We start from the raw sequence: 19,552 nt of genomic DNA, 5'->3' as shown, positions 1-19,552 counted from the left end.
ACCTTGAGATCTCTGTGTACAATTCCCATGTTATGTATGTAAAATACACCTTCCACCAATTCTTGAAAAATTTTTGTTGCAACACTGGCCATAACATAAGGACCTTTAAGTTAAAAAAAATAGTTTTATTTCTCTAATAGTTTTTCACTTGTTACATAACATCAAAATGTAATGAGGGGACTTCCCTGGTGGTGCAGTAGTTCAGAATCTGCCTGCCAATGCAGGGGACAAGTGTTCGAGCCCTGGTCCAGGAAGATCCCACATGCTGCGGAGCAACTAAGCCCATGCACCACAACTACTGAGCCTGCGCTCTAGAGCCCGCGAGCCACAACTACTGAGCCCACATGCCACAACTATTGAAGCCCCTCCTCCACAACTAGAGAAGCCACTGCAATGAGAAGCCCATGCACCACAACGAAGAGTAGCCCGCGCTCACCACAACCAGAGAAAAACCCGCGCACAGGAATGAAGACCCAACGCAACGAAAAATAAATAACTTTATAAAAAAAACATGTAATGAACGTAGTTATAAATACATTAACACCTGACACCACACAACATTCAGACTGTCAACACAGTCAATACTCCACAATGGTTTCAAACCTAGAAATCAGCAAACAAAGAAGCCACTGCAAACCAGCTCCCAAGAGTCGATGGACTTCTGTCACCAGAAAGAGAGGACCTCTCATGTCACTCAGAGCCCCTGTATTAACTGCTCTGTAAACAATTTTCAGGCATCGGGTGACTAGATTAAACTACGTTTCAGTCCCCTTCAACCCCTGACATCTGGGGTTTAATGCTAATAAATCTGGTGTCCTGGCCCGCTGTGGATTAAACACATTATTACAAATAACAGAATAAGAAAAAAGATAAATTATGTTAGCCCAAGGGGTGAGCTTCTATTGCCTGGAAGATTTGGAATGCCACATTTTCCAAAAATGATGGACAAATGAAGTAGAGGGGGGAAAAGGTAAACGAATTAATTAATCTATTAATATCATAACATAATATGGGAATTTAGAGGGTGGAGAGGTTTGGTAAGACTAAATCAGGGACTTCCCTGGTGGCACAGTGGTTGAGAATCCACCTGCCAATGCAGGGGACACGGGTTTGAGCGCCGGTCCAGGAAGACCCCACATGCCGCAGAGCAACTAAGCCCGTGCGCCACAACTACTGAGCCTGCGCTCTAGAGTCCACGAGCCACAACTACCGAAGTCCAAGCACCTAGAGCCCGTGCTCCGCGCCACTGCAACAAGAAGCCCGCGCACCGCAACGAAGAGTAGCCCCCTGCTGGCTGCAACTAGTGAAAGCCCCCGCGCAGCAACGAAGACCCAATGCAGCCAAAAATAAATAAACAGAATAAATAAATATATTAAATAAATAAATACATAAAATCATAAACCTATTGTTTACCTTTGAGCACGAGAGCACCACATGCTCCCTTCTCCCTGAATGAGCCGACTTTGTTATAGAGCTCAAACCTATTCCACACCCTCCTCTTACACTGTCTAGCATATAATTTAGGGACCTCAAGTATTTAAGACAGAAAACTCTGTGTGTGTGTGTGTGTGTGTGTGTAAAAACAATGGTTCCAGGGAATTCCCTGGTGGTCCAGTAGTGAGGACTCTGCGCTTTCACTACCGGGGCCCGCGTTCAGTCCCTGGTAGGGGAACTTAAGATCCTGCAAATCTCATGGCACGGCCAGAAAGTAAATAAAAATTTTAAAAATAAAACAAAAACAATGGTTCCATTACAAGTACCTCTAGTATGACCCCCCCCGCCCCCACCCCGCCCCTGAAGTGACCAACCTGTCTGGGAAGAAATGCAAGAAGGGCTTTCTGACTTTCCCAACTATTCAGAATAACTACCTTACTTTGGTCTGTCTTTGATTCGGTTTTCCTTTTAACTCACCTAACACATCCAAACGGTAGGCAACTGTTGGAGGACTCAGTAATTATACACAGACTCGCTCCAGTGATCACAGTTTCCACCCAGTGCTACATCCTTTGCAGACACTGCTTTAATCCTCACAATAACCCCATAAAATGGGGATGATCCACACTTTACAGGTGAGGATAGAGACAAAACTGGTAACTGACTTGCCCAAAACCTTCTAGCTGGTGAGTACCAGAGCCATGACTCAAACCCAGGTGTGCCGCTCATGGGAGCTGGGAATGATTCACATAAAAAATGTGATTGATGTAAAGCTGGACACACAGGGCTGGAATGCTACAAAGATAAAACTTTTTATTTTAAAATATTTTTTAAAAGAAAAATATACATCCTGCTAGCAGTATGATCCATCTCTTGCCTTCACTGTTTTGACGGGTTTATCGTACTGGATGGTATAGATTAGAGTTCTCACCCCACACTTCGTTAAGGACTCTTTCCCAACGTAAGCTTCAAGATTAACTGCACACGGGGCTGGAATGAACGATTCTCTTTCCACAAAGATGGGCACATAGCACTAGAATGTGCATGCAGCAGGCCAAGGATCCAGTTTTACTGGGCCCTAAAAATACCCCACGCACCACTTACCATGACTGAACTGAACGAAGTCTGGCAGGTTCTAATTTCATGGCAAACAGAGGGGCACTGAGGAGCTGCTGGAGAGAGACGTTATGTCTCCGTCTCCATGGGAAGCTAGTCTAAGATTCTGAGTAGGCCAACTGACCTGTGTTTTAGGCCAAATAAAGGGTTATAGTGTCACTAGGAGTGAACAGCAAATGATTAATGATTGCTATTTAGTTGAGCCTTTACTTAAAATCAGGTCACTCGCATCCCCTATTTTGATCATCTACCGCAGTGAACTTCAACTTTGGCCGCACATTAGAATCAACAAGAGAACTTTCACCAAAAAATAACAAAGGCCAAGCCCTATCCAAGACCAATTATAGAAAAATTACTGGTGTGGTCCCAGACAACACCCTTCTTCTAAAAAGATTTCATTTTTAAAAACAGTCTTAGATTTCCAGAGAACCTGAGAAGACAGTTCCCACTTACCCCACACCCAGTTTCCCTGTCACCAACACCTTACATCAGTCTGGTACATGTCACAATGCACCGATCCCGATACAAGTCCACAGCCTACGCAGACGTCCCTGGTTTTTACCTAATGTCCTTTTTCTGTTCCAGGATTCCATCCAGGATACCACATTACACTGAGTTGTCATGCCTCTTGAGGGTCCTCTGGTCTGTGACAGTTTCTCAGACTTTTCCTGTTTATGATGACCTTGACAGTTTTGAGAAGTACTGGTCAGGTATTTTGGAGAATGTCCCTCAGCTGGGATTTGTCTATTTTTCTCATGATTAGACTGGGGTTATGGGTTTGGGGGAGGAAAAGCACAGAGATACCGTGCCCTTCTCACAGCCTCTTATCAAGGGCACATACTATCAACGTGAGTTATCGCTGTTGATGCTGACCTTGACTACTTGCTGAGGGGGCGTTTGTCACGTTTCTTCCACTGTAAAGTTACTTTTTTTTATTGACAACATCTTTTTAAAAGTTCCCCAGGTGATTTCTACGTGCAGTGTTAAGCTGAGAACCAGTGTTATAATACTCTACAAATATTAACCTAACAGAGTGCTTCTAGAGGCTATTGTATAACTGCAGGGGAGCGGGGGATGTGGATCTTGAGGGAGACAAACTTCTGACCACATGCCCTTCTATCAGGGTTTCTTTAAAGGTTTCTTTTTATAGAAATATCGCATTTTCAGTCTTTTCTTTTTTTCTTGGCCACACCGCACGGCATGCAGGATCTTAGTTCCCCGACTAGGGATCGAACCCGTGCCCCCTGCAGAGGAAGCGCAGAGTCTTAACCACTGGACTGCCAGGGAAGTCCCAAAGTATCACATTTTCAGTTTAAAAAAGTAAAACAAATATTTAAATTTTCCCTTAAAATTTTTTTAAAAGACTTTTCTACCTGAAATCATTATACTAAATTCTAGCATAGTACTCTTAAATATCAACAAACTATGTATCTATAACAGAAAATATTAACTTCCAAATACCTACTTATATTTTAAAAATGTGATTTTCCCCCCAATCTAAAGCACCTGCAGGCAGAAGGCAGCAGGCCTGTCTGTAGTTCCCAGCCCAGCCCTTGAACACCCACATGGTACTTACATGCGGATTCATCCATGCTCTCCCGGCCCTGCTGGTTCCTCTCTCTGATCCAGTCCCACAGCGAGAGCTCACACAGCTGCATCTGGATGTGAAGCATCAGGTGGTACTGCACCTAGGGGGCGACACACCACTGGCTCCCATCTGCACCATTTAGCGGACAAATGCTCCCTTGCCTAACCCTAGGCCAAGCACCAGGCTACGTGCTGTGGACAGAGACTACAGACACAAGCCTGCCCGAGAAGCCCGAAGTCTAGTGAAGGAGACAGAGGAATAAAGCAATACTTAACACAACGCGTCATGACCCAAGTGGGCAGAGGCAGGCCCGGCTGGGGTTAGGCAGGTATTAAATGGAAGAAGCTCTTGAACGTGACAGAGTCCGTGGGCCTGAAACTGTTTAGTCTGCTCTCGAGATAAACAGTTTTTAAAGCTGAAGATACAGCATCAGGCTGGCTGTATGGTATTCCGCTACTCTGTGGATACCCCAGAGTGTGCACACACTTTATCTGGCTTCACATAACTAATAATTTGTCCAAGAAAAAAGTAAGCAAGAATTAAGCTCACTGTAGCCCATTCAGGAAATTTTCCCAAATGTATTACAGAGCAATGAAATGATTCTGATGAAAAGTCCCTCAAACTCAACTCCTTTATATTCAGGGAAGCTACTCAAAGTTTTTTGTGTTTCATAAAAATACAGAACCTCATATTCCTGGACAGCCAGAATTAATGCTACGTGTGAGTGTACAGATGGTATATACAGTTTTGTGATCCCAACACGACAGGTTATGTGCAGACCCTGTTAACGTTCAAGTTTAAATACTAACACTCAGTAAGGGAGAGAACACCAGCACATCAGTGTAATCCTAATTACTGTAATTAGGACACTGAAAGCTGACCTGGTGATCCACCTATTCAGACAGCTATTCTGTGTTCTAATAACATGTTCTACAGTCACGTTCCAAAATACAGGAAATCTTTCTGCATAAATATATTTGGATAGCACGATGCTCACCAACCACAGAAACAGAACGTGTGTGCTGCTTCCTGCTCCGGGGTGTACCTATGAGATGCCCCAGTCAGGGAGGTCAGAAGAGGACCAGGAGGAGTTTACTAAGAGAAGGAGGGAGGACCAAATACCCGGGCCACGTGTCAGGAGGCAGCACGAGGGCAGAAGAGCAAGGGCAGAGACAGGGACGGGGAGCTGAGGAGGGAAGCCGCCTGCGGGGCAGGGCCGGCCGCGTCTAATCACCGTCCTCCACGCCGTTATTACAGGGAAACAGCAAATGCGCAGGTTCTGGGAAACTCATCTACCTCCGTCTGCCCCAACAAGTTTAAGTTTTCTTCAGAAGATTCCTCAGTGGATGCGAAATTCTCTTCCAGGTCTGAATTATGCCCAAGTGGCAGCCGATGCCCAACAATCGATCTGGAAGACTCGTCAGCCACACCTTTTCCTTGGGGCTCAAGGGACGGTTCAAATTCACCGGCATCTCTTGTGACTACACCGGCGCTGTAGTTCACCAATCTATTATTCTGATTTTCAACGCCAGATTCTCCCAAGGATTTTTCTTCTTCTGGGGTGAATTCGGCGAAGATAATGGATGGGCTGTTACTTTCATCACTTTTAACATCACACTGATCTCTGGAGGCCAAAAAAAAACAGTAAAGATAAAAACCAATGTAAAAAAAGATCCAGTGTACCTCAACTGTTCCTTCAGGCCTGTATGAAACTGACTGGTAAACTCCTGACAAAAGAGACAACCCATCTGTCCAGCAGCAGCATTTACTTAAAAATACTGAGAAATACCTGAGAGAAGGAAGAAAATAACTTAACATTTTGTAATGAAAATAAGCAAAAAGGAAGTCTAAAACACTCCTGAGCTCCTAGGTGTAAAAGGCAAAGGTGACCCAAGGCAGGTGACTGGAGGTAACATCTAGGGCGTGAAAGGACACGGCAGCCCACGTACCTGGGGTCCTCCTGGTCAGAGATCACTTCCAGAGATGGCAACTGAATAGAAATTCTATCTGCTGAACAGAAACAAAAGGAAATCTTCAAGCAGCCCAGTTTTCTAATTTATAGTCAAAGGCAGAGCTAAAATACATAAGTAAGACCAAATGAGACAAGAAGTTAAAAATGTCACGACCTTCTGGCAAAATGCAAATACACCAAGCTTATTCAAATGACTGGCAGATTTTAGAAAAGACAAAAACAGAGCTGTTCAACTATGCGAGGGCTCATCGAACCTTCCGTACAGGACCTGACAGTAAATATTTCAGGTTTTGTGGGCCCTAGGGGACCCTGCTGCCACTACTCAACTATGCTTTCATAGTGCAAAAGCAGCCAAAGATAACACATGCGAACGAGCCTGTGTTCTAATAAACTTTACTGACACTGAATTTTCAATTTCATATAATCTTTACAAAATAATTCTTCTTTGATTTAACTCTTTAAAAAAAAAATTCTCAGCTTGTGGGGTGCACAAAAACAGACGTAGGCCTGATGTCACCCACGGGCTGAAATTTACCAACCCTTCAACTGTTTCATCTAAAACCGCTCACCTTGCCTTTGGGCCATGTGAACATGTTCTATCCAGGCAGTGTGATAGCCTACAATATTAGGATGCTGAAGACCAGCCAGCACCTTAACTTCCCGTAGCACCTGAAGAAGAAACATACTTAGAACTGGTTTTTACTGACAAATTTGTTAAATGTTCATGGTATTAAATAATACTTGTTCCCTCTGTACGAGGAATCTAGACTGTGTTAAAATAATGGGAATACTTTTGTGAGAGACAAATGCAGTTGTTGTTGTTGTTGTTGTTTTTTGCGGTACGCGGGCCTCTCATTGTTGTGGCCTCTCCCGTTGCGGAGCACAGGCTCCGGACGCGCAGGCTCAGTGGCCATGGCTCACGGGCCCAGCCGCTCCGCGGCATGTGGGATCTTCCTGGACCAGGGCACAAACCCGTGTCCCCTGCATCGGCAGGCGGACTCTCAATCACTGCGCCACCAGGCAAGCCCTGCAGTTGTTATAGCAACTAAATAACTGACATGCATACAGCACTTTACACTTTCCATGGCTCATATATAATCATTCCCTCATTTCATTCCTACAAGTAAGTCCAGACCTCCAAGGTAAATGAAACCATTCTTGTCACCACTATTTTCAAGGGCAGGAGACAGAAGTGGCTTAGAGGACTAGGTCGTTTGCCTGGGATCACACAGCATGTCAGGGAGAAGACTTGGACCTGAATTGAGCGCCTGTGTTTTTCATAAAAGGCTTGTTATATATTGTATATGAATAGTTTACTTAAAGAATTAATTTCCCCAGCAATGACCCTGAAATGTGGTCAACCTAAAGTGCCTATAAAAAATTTAAGTCAAATAAAAATTTAATCTTGATGTTTATTTTATGGTAACCCATTCCTAGTAAACTGCAGTCCATATCACCAAGTATTTCCCAAATACACACACACACACACACACACACACACAAACTCTTTCAGAAGGACCTAAATACTCAATTATTCAAAATAAGTAAACGTTTTAAATCATACCTTCATGCAATCTGTTTTAGTTGCACCCTTAATCAGGATTTTTTTAATTGCATAGTACTGACCATCTAATTTATTCCTGACCTAAAAGTAGAGGAAAAGACAAAGTATATTGTACCATTAAATCCAACTGAATAAAGAAAGTTCTTTTAACCTGACCTTAGATAATCCAAAGTAGCCAAAGGGATAAAATTAAGCTAAAGACACACGTCCTGGGGAATTCCCTGGCGGTTCAGTGGTTTGGACTCCACGCTTTATGCATCCCCTTTACTATGTTCAGAGAAGTCAGCCGTAGTCAACTAGACTAATAGTTTTTCCAACTGTACTGAGAGTCCAACTCCTAGAATCTCTAGGTCTGAAGAATGGGAATGTTAGCAAAAAGGCTATGTGCAAAATACAGCAGCAAAACTTTTTCAAGTAATACATTTTTTAATAGAAATTAGCTACAGAACAAAACCTCAAAGTTTCCAGAATCCACCAAATCACCAACGTGGTTAGGAAAACATTAAAACCTGCCCACGTCCCTGTAAATGACAACTCTAAATAAAAAGTAAACATACGTGATTTCTAGGAATTTTCCTTTGAGCACGTTAAATAATAACAATGAAAACAACTTCGGCAAATACATTGTTTAGAGTAGGGGGTCAAAACAAATATGTGGAAAACCACCTTGTATACTCTTCCATATCCACCTTTTCCTAAGATGGCAAGCTCTTCAAATTCATTCAAGTAACGTGAAGTTTGTGCTTCAAAGCCTACTTCCCTTGATCTGAAAGTTAAACACAATCAATCAATCAATCCCCAAACATGAGAGAACCAAAATGTTCTAAGACAGACCATGTTCACTGTATTACTAGCCTAGCAAACCTCGTTTATCACTAAACTGTGATAATTTGGAAAGGATGAGCTAAAATGAAAGTTTTCATTCTCTATGAAGAAAACATTTGATAACAAGCGAATCAATAGCGTAATAGAGGTATCAAGGGGATCATTAATTTTAAGTATTTTGCCAGTAATCAGTATTCCAATTAGAAATTATTGTTTTAATAATTATTAAGTTAATATTATTATTATTATTGTTTTAACAGGAATCCTAAGGACGACTAACAGGCAGGAGTTAAGTAGCTAAGCTCAGTGATAAGTTTACTTAAATTTCTTAATGATTCAGACCAGTTACAGATTTTAAACGAGCATTTCCTACATACAGCCGAAATTCAGTGGTGTTCCCCTGACAGGGACTGGATGTCAGTGCTCTGAATTAAGAGTGGGGCTTATGGAATCCACATGGAATTGCGGGGGAAGGGTAGTCAAAGAGAGAATGAGAAATCTTACAAAATTTTTAGCAAATCTTAAAAAGTTTTTAATCTTACAATGTTTTTAATTTTCATAAACTACCCTAACTACGTTATTTTTAATCCCACTAGTAATTTCTGATTAATTCAGGATGAATTCTTAATCCCGATTTCTTTTGGATCAGTTTACTCCTTGCATAGTCAAGAAAGTATTCAACACATACCTTATCTTCTGGATATGAGAATTATCCTCACAAGGACCCTAAAATCAAAAAGTTAATTTTAAAAAACATTTTGAAAATTTCATGGAATAAGGAATCTATCAAAATCCAATGTTAGATTAGTATAAATGCTCAAACTAATATTTAAAAAAAAACCACACCCACCCAATGGCTTTTTCAATATTACTTAAGAGTTTGCAATTGAAGACATTTTTCTCTTAACTAAAAGATCACCTGTGAAAAAGCTATATTCTTGCCATCCAAGGACAAAGCTGAGATTCACCAAGGAGCGCCACCGGCAAACAACGCCAGCTTCCCCTTCACATAAAAGCAGAAACTGACCACTGCTCCCGTGTCACCGTTCCAAGCCCCCAGCACCTTGTGCCTATATGACTGCACGTGTCTCCCTGCTTCTGCCCTCAGTCCCCTCCTCTGTGTATTCTCAACACAGCAGCTGGGGAGAACCCGTTAAAGTCAGATTATGTCACTCCCATGCTCAGAACCCTGCAACACTTCTCATTTTACTGAGTGAAAACCAAAGACATTAAAACGTCTCCAGATCCATCTCCATCTGCCCCTCGGCCCTGCCTCTCCCCCCTTGCTTACTCCACCTCTGCCACGGGCTGCCTGTCAGCCTCACAAACAAGCCAGCACACAGCTGCTCCTCTGCCTGGAATGCTTTCCCTCCGTGTGATTCATTCCTCAACCTCAGCTCCTTGCTCCTGTCTCAGCGAGGTCCTACCTGCCACGCTACACGGCCCCTCCCAACATTTTCTAATGCCCTTCACTGCTTTATGTTTCTCCTTAACACTTACCACCACCTAACACCCCATGTATTTTTCTTGTTCTCCTGTTTACTGCCTGCTTGTCAGAACATCGGCTCCCTGAGGGCAGGGACTTTTTTTTTTTAATACAGCAGGTTCTTATTAGTTATCTATTTTATACCTATTAGTGTAGATATGTCAATCCCAATCTCCCAATTCATCCCACCACCACCCCCGCCCCAGGGCAGGGACTTTTATTTTGCTCACTGCCTGGACCCCAGCTCCTACAAGAGAGCCTAACACATAGCAGCCATTCGATAAACATCTGTTGAATAAACAGATGTTATAATGTTGAATAAACCTGTTATAATCAGGATCTCAGAATGCTTTAAAATGCAGTTCTCTTGAAATGAAAATGTTTTTATCACACTCCAAGTACATTTCTTAGTGCTTACCTGACGAACTCTCTCCTTAGCTGACCTCATTAAGTGCATAATAGCTCTGCTGTGATGTAGCCGCAAGGAGCTAAACTCACCACTACACGCGAAGGATGACAGCAGCCCCATTTTGATAAAGGTCTGACAAAGTACTATAAGAAAATATAGAAGACAATTATTAGAAAGGCCATCAATGAGATGGCAATTTTCAAGAAAACACAGAAAATAAAGAGTCATAATAATAGCCTCTATAAGAAAGAAGTTATGTTTACGCACACATTACAGCTTGGGGACTGATTCTCTGAAGAGATGGAATGATTGGTTACACTCGTTGATCAGGGGCTCATCTGTTATTTCTTACCTGACACTCTACATTCTACAGTCATTTGTTTACCGTGCTTGGTCAGTCAGTAAAGTACTAAGTTCTGTTTTTAAAAAAGGCAAGGAAAAAAAAAAAAAGGAGGGGGAGGGGTAGAACATATAAATAAATAAAAATTTAAAAGGCAGGAGTGGAAACAAATGATTAGAACTGACAACAAAAGTGAATACGAACCGTTGTTTTCAATTATGGAATATCCTTAACCAACACACAAAGAGCACATCTGAGATGTGTGTACAGACCAAATACCCGGGGGGAAGTCAAGTCTTGAGTCACAAGACGAGGCTGCTCAGAAAAAGAAGTTTCTACAGAAGTGCTTGGTTTTTACTCGTTCAAGGAATACAGGTACTATAGAGAAAATTCTATGTGAAAAACTCTCCATTTAGATTGTCAACTAACTAAACCACATCAAAAACATTTACTTAAATATCCTTTATTTTGAACACCATGACACGAAGGAAGAAAGGAAACCAAAATTCAGTCAGAAGAGGGAAACAGTAAGTAAAAGGTAATAATGATATTAACACTCTCATTTCTCTTTAAAAAATAATCAACTTTGTATTAAAGTTCAGGCTTTAAAAGGGCTGTATATAAGGAATTTTAAAACATCTTAAACCCAGCAAGATTCACAGCTTTGCTTTAATCAGGAGTGAGAGTACTATATTAAAAGCATTATAGGACTTCCCTGGTGGCGCAGTGGTTAAGAATCCGCCTGCCAATGCAGGGGACATGGGTTCAATCCCTGGTCCAGGAAGATCCCACATGCCACGGAGCAACTAAGCCCGTGAGCCGCAGCTACTGAAGCCTAGAGCTTGTGCTCTGCAACAAGAGAAGCCAGTGCAGTGAGAAGCCCGCGCACCGCAACGAAGAGTAGACCCTACTCGCCGCAACTAGAGAAAGCCCACGTGCAGCAACAAAGACACAATGCAGCCAAAAATAAATAAATAAATTTATAAAAAAAAAAAAAAAGCATTATAATCTGCTTCTCTATACCAGAAAATAATCCCCGGGTTTGCAACCTACAGAACACACCCCCTTTTGTATGACCCACCCCCCTCAACACATATTCAAGAAAATAAGTGTATACTGAACAAATAACATTTTTTACCATTTCTTATGTCCCATGAAGCTTATCAAAATAATTACCTTTAACTAAAAACATTACGTTCTTCTAAGATCACATAAAAGTATCTGTAAATTCAAGGCTTTCTAACACCAAACAAGACTTGGGAAAACTTTTGGGAGAAAAGACACTTAGAATCTGTGGTGTGGGCTCCTCAAGAGTTCAATCTATGAAGCTGAACCAGAAATGCCATAATCTGTAATTCTACTCATTTCTGTGCTTGGTCCTCAGACAAGTAACCTGTGGCAGGAATAAACATTTTCAACCACTGTGATTATTTTGATCGTTGTCTTGGGCTACTACTGACACACAGCTCCACAGTTATAAAACTCTTATAATCTTCTGAGTGATAGGGGTATTAGGAGCATCTTTTGTCTTAATATTTGGTCTCTGACCTCAGTTCCTGACACAAGAGCTTCTCAGAGCCTTGGAGTCTCCAGTGATGAGTCTTTGTATGCTAATGAGATGACTGGTGGCTGGAGCCCCTAGGTCACTTCAGGATGGGGGCTGGTTCCCAGGAAGACCAAGCCTTGATTAGAAGCTGAGAACTTTCCACTTCACACCCCCATCTTCCAGGGAGGGGAGAAGGGCTGGAGACTGAGTTAATAATCAAGCATAGCAACGTGATGAAGCCTCAATAAAAAGTCCCTAAAGTACAGGGTGGGTGAACACATCCACTTGCCAGGAGGGTGGGGAACCCAAACTCTGTGGGGACCCTCAGGACCTCACCCTGTGTGCCTCTGTATCCTTTATCATATCCTTTATTATAATAAACTGGTGAGCATAAGGAAGTGTCTCGGGCTTCCCTGGTGGCGCAGTGGTTGAGAATCCACCCGCCAATGCAGGGGACACAGGTTCGAGCCCTGGTCCGGGAAGATCCCACATGTCGCGGAGCAACTAAGCCCGTGCACCACAGCTACTGAGCCTGCACTCTAGAGCCCGCAAGCCGCAACTACTGAAGCCCGCATGCCTACAGCCTGTGCTCCGCAACAAGAGAAGCCACCGTAATGAGAAGCCCGCACACCGCAATGAAGAGTCGCCCCAGCTCGCCACAACTAGAGAAAGCCGACGCGCAGCAACGAGGACCCAACACAGCCAAAATAAATAAATAAATTTATTTTTTTTAAAAAGTAAGTGTCTGCCTGAGTACTGTGAGCTGTTATAGCAAATTATCAAACCTGAGGAGGGGCACTGGGAACCCCCAATTTGGAGCCAAGTCAGACACAAGTGTGGGTAACCTGAGAACCTAGGGACCTCCTACTTTCGACTGGCATCTGAAATGAGGACAGTCTTGTAGGACTGAGCCCTTAACCTGCCAGATCTGACACCAACTCCAGGGAGACAGTGTCGGAAGTGAATTGTAAGACACCCAGCTGGTGTCAGAAGAACTGGTCCGGGTGGGAGGAAAGCCCCACACGTTTGGTGTCGGAAGTATTCAATGTGTAGAGGAAAACAGTTTCCTTCAACGACACAAAACACAACCGTTCAGGGCTCTGGGCAAAAACAAGTTCCGAATCAATACCTGGGATTTTCATGTACCTGTTCACCAACTAAGCCGTGACAGATCTTCGAAAATTGCATGAATTATCACTTATAAATCAAAAAGAACTACCTTTTAAATACACACAATTTTGTGGTGATTAATCTTTTGCAGGGTCCCCAGGGATGATATTCATAAGGAATTACCCAAAGGAAAACATAAAATAAATTTACAGGATGTACTACTAAGGCTTATTTCAAATTTTTATACACCAGCTGCTTCTCTGACAGCGTTAAACAACAGAGTAATTTTACAAGTTTTATTTAGCAAGGTTAATTTATTCTTACTAACATTTAAACACCTGTCTTGAATGAAGCAGGTTTGGTTCGTGCACATGGCTCAAGTGTTCCAGCAGAGAAACCAGCAACAGCTGGTTTGCAACTGCAAAAGGGAAGGTTGGCTGCTGTAGGGGTCCTTTCAGCACCTGGAGTTCTGCGGGAACATCAGATTCTGCAAATTAAAAAAGGAAAAAAAATTTAAGAAATGGTAAACATAGCTCGTAATGACAAAACAGCATATTCTAATTAGGAAAACACTATTTAAATTCAAGGAAATAAAAAGCAAAACAGTAGTTACGGTGAGTGGGGTTAATCAAGACAGACATTCTGGAATTGAGTTTTGAGTTGAATTCTGGAAGAACTAGCAGAGAGATGCCAGTTCGGGAAGGGAGGAAGTGCTGGTTAGGGATGATGTGTACAAAGGTAGAAACAAATAAATATTCCAGCAAACAAGCAAGCAAGCAGGAACAGGATGGCTTCCTTCCTTCGAGAAGCAGAGAGAAAGAAGTTTGGCAACAAAGAAAGGGAAAGGGAGGAAGAACGGAATCTTTACTCTGAGCTACACACTATGGACCAGGTGTTTTATATGCACAATCTCATCGAATCCTCCCGAAACGCCCTATGTTACTATTCCCATTTTACAGATGCAGACACTGATCTCATTGAGAGGTTAAGGAACAAGTTAGCAGCAGATCAGACTGACTCCCAAGTCCATCGTCTTTCCACTGAACAAGACCAAGCGGACAGCTGAGTTGGCACTTAAAGCTGACAGTCATTAAGTTCTCACGCACTGTTTAATACGTTATTTAACAGGCCAAAAACACAATGCAGGAAACATGTTTGAGGAAACTGTTCTGGACCCGTGATAGGTAGCCTGGAAGGAGACATGCAAGAGTCAACAAGAAGGGGCTTCCCTGGTGGCACAGTGGTTAAGAATCAGCCTGCCAATGCAGAGCACACAGGTTTGATCCCCGGTCCGGGAAGATCCCACACGCCGCGGAGCAACTAAGTCCGTGCGCCACAACTACTGAGCCTGCGCTCTGGAGCCCATGAGCCACAACTACTGAGCCTGTGCTCTAGAGCCCGCGCACCTAGAGCCCGTGCTCCGCAACAAGGGAAGCCACAGCAATGAGAAGCCCGCGCACGGCAACGAAGAGTAGCCCCCGCTCGCCGCCAACTAGAGAAAGCCTGCGCGCAGCAATGAAGACCCAACACAGCCAAAAATGAACTTAAAAAATAAAATAAAATAAATTTTTTAAAAAAAGAGTCAGCAAGAAGTCAGGGTGAGCCTATAAAGCAGGTAAGTGACAGAAACGTGGAGGAAAGGACAGGTCCCAGAGATACCAAGAAAGAAATGGACGGGTCAGGATTTGAAACACTAGGAATGAGAGGAAGGAGAGGTTAACAAGAGTGAAAACTGGTAAGAGGGGCTGTTGGAGGAAAGATGAGCTCAAACTCAGGAGCCGCTGACCCAGCTGGAAATGCCCTGTGGAGACAGAGCCCAGGTATCCTACACCTTCTCAAATCAGCCCCGGTCCAAACATTTTATTCCACGCTTCTCTATCAACTACTAAAAGGTCCTGGAAGAGAGGTTTTGAAATCGAGACTTCATTCACCAATTCACCTCTCCGACCTGTAGGTGGCCCCAAAAAGACCTGCATGAATGGAGATGTGCTATTCATTTTAAATGAATACTTATTGCCTGAATATGAGAAAGAAAAAGAATGGAAAATGTGGCCATGTAAAAACTTCTCTGTGTAAAGACATCTTAAAGTTAAAATATGAATCACAAAATCAGATACAGTACAGATACCTTTACTGTACATGACAAGAAAAAGGGAATAAAATTTATATAGCACTCTTACAAGCTAGTAAGAAAATGAAGCACAATTAAAATTCAAATAGGCTTAACAAAACTAGTGGGTAATGACATACATAGTAAAATAACCACAGTACAAGAGTTTGCCATCAGACTGGTAACTATTTAAAGCCTGGAATCCTTGGTATTGTTAAGGGCACAGAAAACTAGATACTTTCAAACACAAGGGGGTGTTTGCAACCTTTGACAATACACTGTAGAATTTCACGTGTGCAAAACTTTACTTTTGGAAACGTAAACCAAGGAAATAATTAAACAAAGCATAACAAATATATATGTACAAGGTGTTCAGGATAACAAAGTATTAAAAATTTGTTAAACAAGTTATACACATATAATAGAATACTATGTAGCTGTTATAAATGATGGTGTATAGAAAGATAATCATAAATAATCCTGTATCGAGTCAAAGAAGCAGGCCATAGACAGTAACACTAATGAAGCTGAGGGAGATAGTTTCATACAAACCAATGCAACTTTTCTGGTTATCATTTTAGCAAAACATATCAAAACTGTTTTTAATATTTTTCTTTGACCCAACAAATCCTACTTCTGTGGGTCTATTCTAAAGAAATAATCAGATATTAACAAAGATTTATGTATACACATGTCAAACCCATCATTATTTCTAATGGTAAAAAAAAAGATAAATCTGTTTTCCACCAATACAGCGAAGACTAAATAAATGATAGTACAGAATGTGATGGTCTTAAAATAACGTTCTTAAAGACTAATTTGTCACAAGAAAATGCTAATAAAAGTTCACATTTAAAAAGCAACATAAGGTAATTCCCTGGTGGTCCAGTGGTTAGGACTCTGAGCTTTCACTACCGGGGCCTGGGTTCAACCCCTGGTCGGGGAACTAAGATCCCACAAGCCGCAAGGCATGGCCAAAAAATAAAAATAAAAAGCAACATAAAATTTTTACGATCACGATTTTAAAATATATTTATTCTATATCTATATAAATGTACACACACAAAAAAAGAATGGAAACATCAAAACAGACAGAAATCTCTGCCCCCTGTGTTTTCAATGAAAGAGGCTACAAAAAGAGTGAAATTACAGTGAGCAGCTGTTTTATAGTCTGCCTGTTTGATCCTTCATATCTAGGCATCTACCTGGCATACAGCAACTCTCAGGAAATATTTGCAAATGAATACACCAAATTATTAGCAGTGAGTTCTCCTCAGAGATGTGAATATATATACACTTTCCCCCTCTTCTTCCTTTATGCCTTTAAATTTTGCACATGACTTCTCTAAATTTTTATCTTATCTGGACGACGAAATCAGACAGAAATCTTGAATCCATTCAGAATACCTTTCTTTGACAAACAGTTTTAAATGCAAAATTCACCCAAAAAATTGTCTCTAGCTAAGTCAAAATGTAATGTTTGTATATTTAAATGACAAACAGTAATCTCTGGGCGATGAGATTATGGTTTTTCTAATTTTCTTCTTCATGCTTTTCCACATTTTTAACATACTCTGTAATGTGAAAGAAAATTTTAAGTACTGAATTGTCAACAGTGCTGAGATTTTTTTGGGAGGGTTTTCTGCTTCTACACTTTCCTTTTTTTTTTTTTTTTTTGCGGTACGCGGGCCTCTCACTGTTGTGGCCTCTCCCGTTGCGGAGCACAGGCTCCGGACACGCAGGCTCAGCGGCCATGGCTCACGGGCCCAGCCTCTCCGCGGCACGTGGGATCTTCCCGGGCCGGGGCACGAACCCGTGTCCCCTGCATCGGCAGGCGGACTCTCAACCACTGCGCCACCAGGGAAGCCCTACACTTTCCTATTTTTATACTCTCCTATTTTCTACAATGAGAAAATCTACTTTTTAATAAAAAACAAAAAAGAATGGTTGCTCAGTGGAGTCAACTGAACCTAATAAATCATGAAAATGACAACTTTAAAAAGACCAATGGACAGACACCCAAATGCAGGAAGGAGTAAAACTGAAAGGAAATGAAGGCTGAGGCTAAAAGCTTCCCATTTCACAGTTCTGGTCAAGAGAAAAGGAAGAGGTTAAGTGGCTAAAAGGAAAGGTGAGGTCAAGTTGTCTTCTTAAAGAGTAGGAAATGGTATCTAAACCCGATGTGCATTAGAGTTCTAGAATTCTGCCAAGAAGCAGGGGAGTAAAACAAACAGGAAAGGGATGAACTGATTCAACCTCCTGAGGAAAGTATGATCCAAATGGTCCATTATTAAATTAAAGAACCTGTAGAATTAATCTGAGGTAAAAACATTTGTGTCAGATGAAAGAAGGAAAATGAATGAGTCTGACAATGGGCTTACTGTCGTCCCTCCTTCTAACACTGTGCTGTTCCACAGGAAAAAAAAAACATGCAGAAACTCTGATCAAAGGCTGATGTTGGCTCCAGGAGACTCCCTACAGGATGAGTTGCTAAAGAACACAGGTGTTACTTACATCTAGGTGGCAACTCTTCTGACACTACTACCATTGGCGGGCAGAGTGACCTCCTCACATCAATACAGACCACGGTCGAGAAATCATCTACCTACTGTTTGAAGTCTAGAAATGAAACTACATTTCTCACAGACCTAACTTTTCATATAAAAAGATAAAGTATGTCTGGACACTCTGGGCTTCTTTGGAAGAAAAGGCAATACGTAAATGCAGCAGTATTATTAGTAACCAAATGAGGAGGAAATTTTTAGAAGCTTATCGACGATCACTCCCTTCAAGAATAATCTTCGGTTTGCAGAAAACCTTATCACAATGTTACAGAACAGACAGACTTGCCTGTTTACCGCTGGGACTTCTATGACATAATGCTTTACGCATCATTGAGCTGCTATAATATGACACGTGGAAAAAATCAGTTTGCCCATTAAAAAGTAGTTAGCTTACAACTGTCCTGTGCTAAGGGCCTACTTAAATCACCCTCAGAGTCTGTTGTTGTTTCTCTTTAAGATCAAGAATTGTAGTAATAAGGATGAAAATCAAAGAATTTAAGGAATAAATTAAGACCTTTTCGACTCGGCTTGCACCTTTAAATCCCTAAAACATGTTAATATTTGTTTCATCCTTCAACTTAACGTGTATTCTCTGTAATCATTCTATTCGAACTACCACATAGTAAAAACCTCCTTGAATCAATGTATTCATTTTTTATGGCACAATTTTATTTTAAAAGTGGCCATACAGGGACTTCCCTGGTGGTCCAGTGGTAAAGAATCCACCTTACAATGCAAGGGACGTGGGTTCAATCCTCGGACAGGGAACTAAGATCCCACGTGCCGCAGGGTAACTAAGCCCGCGCGCCTCAACTAGAGCCCACTGAACCCTGGAGCCTGTGTGCTACAACTGGAGAGAAAAAACCCACACGCCACAACTAGAGAGAAGCCCACGTGCCGCAACAAGAAGATCCCACATGCCGCAACTAAGACCCGACGCACCCAAAAAAATAATTAATTAATTAATTACAAGTCCATACACACTACTATATATAAAATAGGTAAACAACAAGGACCTACTGTATAGCACAGGGAACTATACTCAACATCTTGTAATAACCTATAATAGAAAAGAAACTGAAAAAGAATATATATGCATATGTATAACTGAACCACTTTGCTATACACCTGAAACTAACACAACATTGTAAATTAACTATAATTCAATTTTTTTAAAGTGTTCATCCACTAAGCAAAAAAAAAAACGACCACATTCTGAGAACTTGGGATATTTGTTGCTACTGGGTTACAGAATATCGAGACCTATACTACCACCATCAATATATTTACTTTTTAAATACATGCTTTCCCCACTCCCCTATTTTTAGTTGTCCAATATCTAAACTGAGCAGACGTTACATACCAGACTCTCTCGATTTTGGCCCCTATTTAATCTTAGTTCTGCTCATAATTATATGCTGTAATGCTCACTCCCAATCCTTATGTTGATGTCTGCAAGGGCTTAGCCAACTACAAATGTTACAGGGT

At 41.7% G+C, this 19,552-nt stretch overlaps 1 protein-coding gene across 7 annotated transcripts in view; it reads right to left on the bottom strand.

Moving 5' to 3' along the window:
• The window catches only part of EIF2AK1 (eukaryotic translation initiation factor 2 alpha kinase 1), a 30,146-nt gene that overhangs the window by 9,647 nt on the left and 947 nt on the right, over positions 1-19,552 (bottom strand). For 2 of the 7 annotated variants that reach the window (XR_002175469.3, XM_073791894.1), the window contains exons 2-12: positions 13,719-13,877; positions 10,404-10,537; positions 9,188-9,225; positions 8,341-8,440; positions 7,675-7,755; positions 6,680-6,779; positions 6,088-6,148; positions 5,435-5,762; positions 4,127-4,238; positions 3,113-3,232; positions 3-103 (exon numbers count right to left, since the gene is read on the bottom strand). Coding sequence is in view for 6 of the 7 variants with exons in the window: in XM_073791894.1 (XP_073647995.1) it covers positions 3-103; positions 3,113-3,232; positions 4,127-4,238; positions 5,435-5,762; positions 6,088-6,148; positions 6,680-6,779; positions 7,675-7,755; positions 8,341-8,440; positions 9,188-9,225; positions 10,404-10,537; positions 13,719-13,877 (1,334 nt within the window). In the remaining variant the exon portion in view is untranslated. The remainder of the gene's footprint in view (positions 1-2; positions 104-3,112; positions 3,233-4,126; positions 4,239-5,434; positions 5,763-6,087; positions 6,149-6,679; positions 6,780-7,674; positions 7,756-8,340; positions 8,441-9,187; positions 9,226-10,403; positions 10,538-13,718; positions 13,878-19,552) is intronic. The other 5 variants (XM_073791895.1, XM_073791896.1, XM_019930700.3 and 2 more) reach the window with 4 other exon arrangements.

Source organism: Tursiops truncatus, chromosome 15 (assembly GCF_011762595.2).
Source record: "Tursiops truncatus isolate mTurTru1 chromosome 15, mTurTru1.mat.Y, whole genome shotgun sequence".
In the NCBI taxonomy this organism is placed as follows: Eukaryota; Metazoa; Chordata; class Mammalia; order Artiodactyla; family Delphinidae; genus Tursiops; species Tursiops truncatus.
Note: the sequence above shows the minus strand (reverse complement) of the source record. Positions and strands in the feature narration are given on the sequence as shown.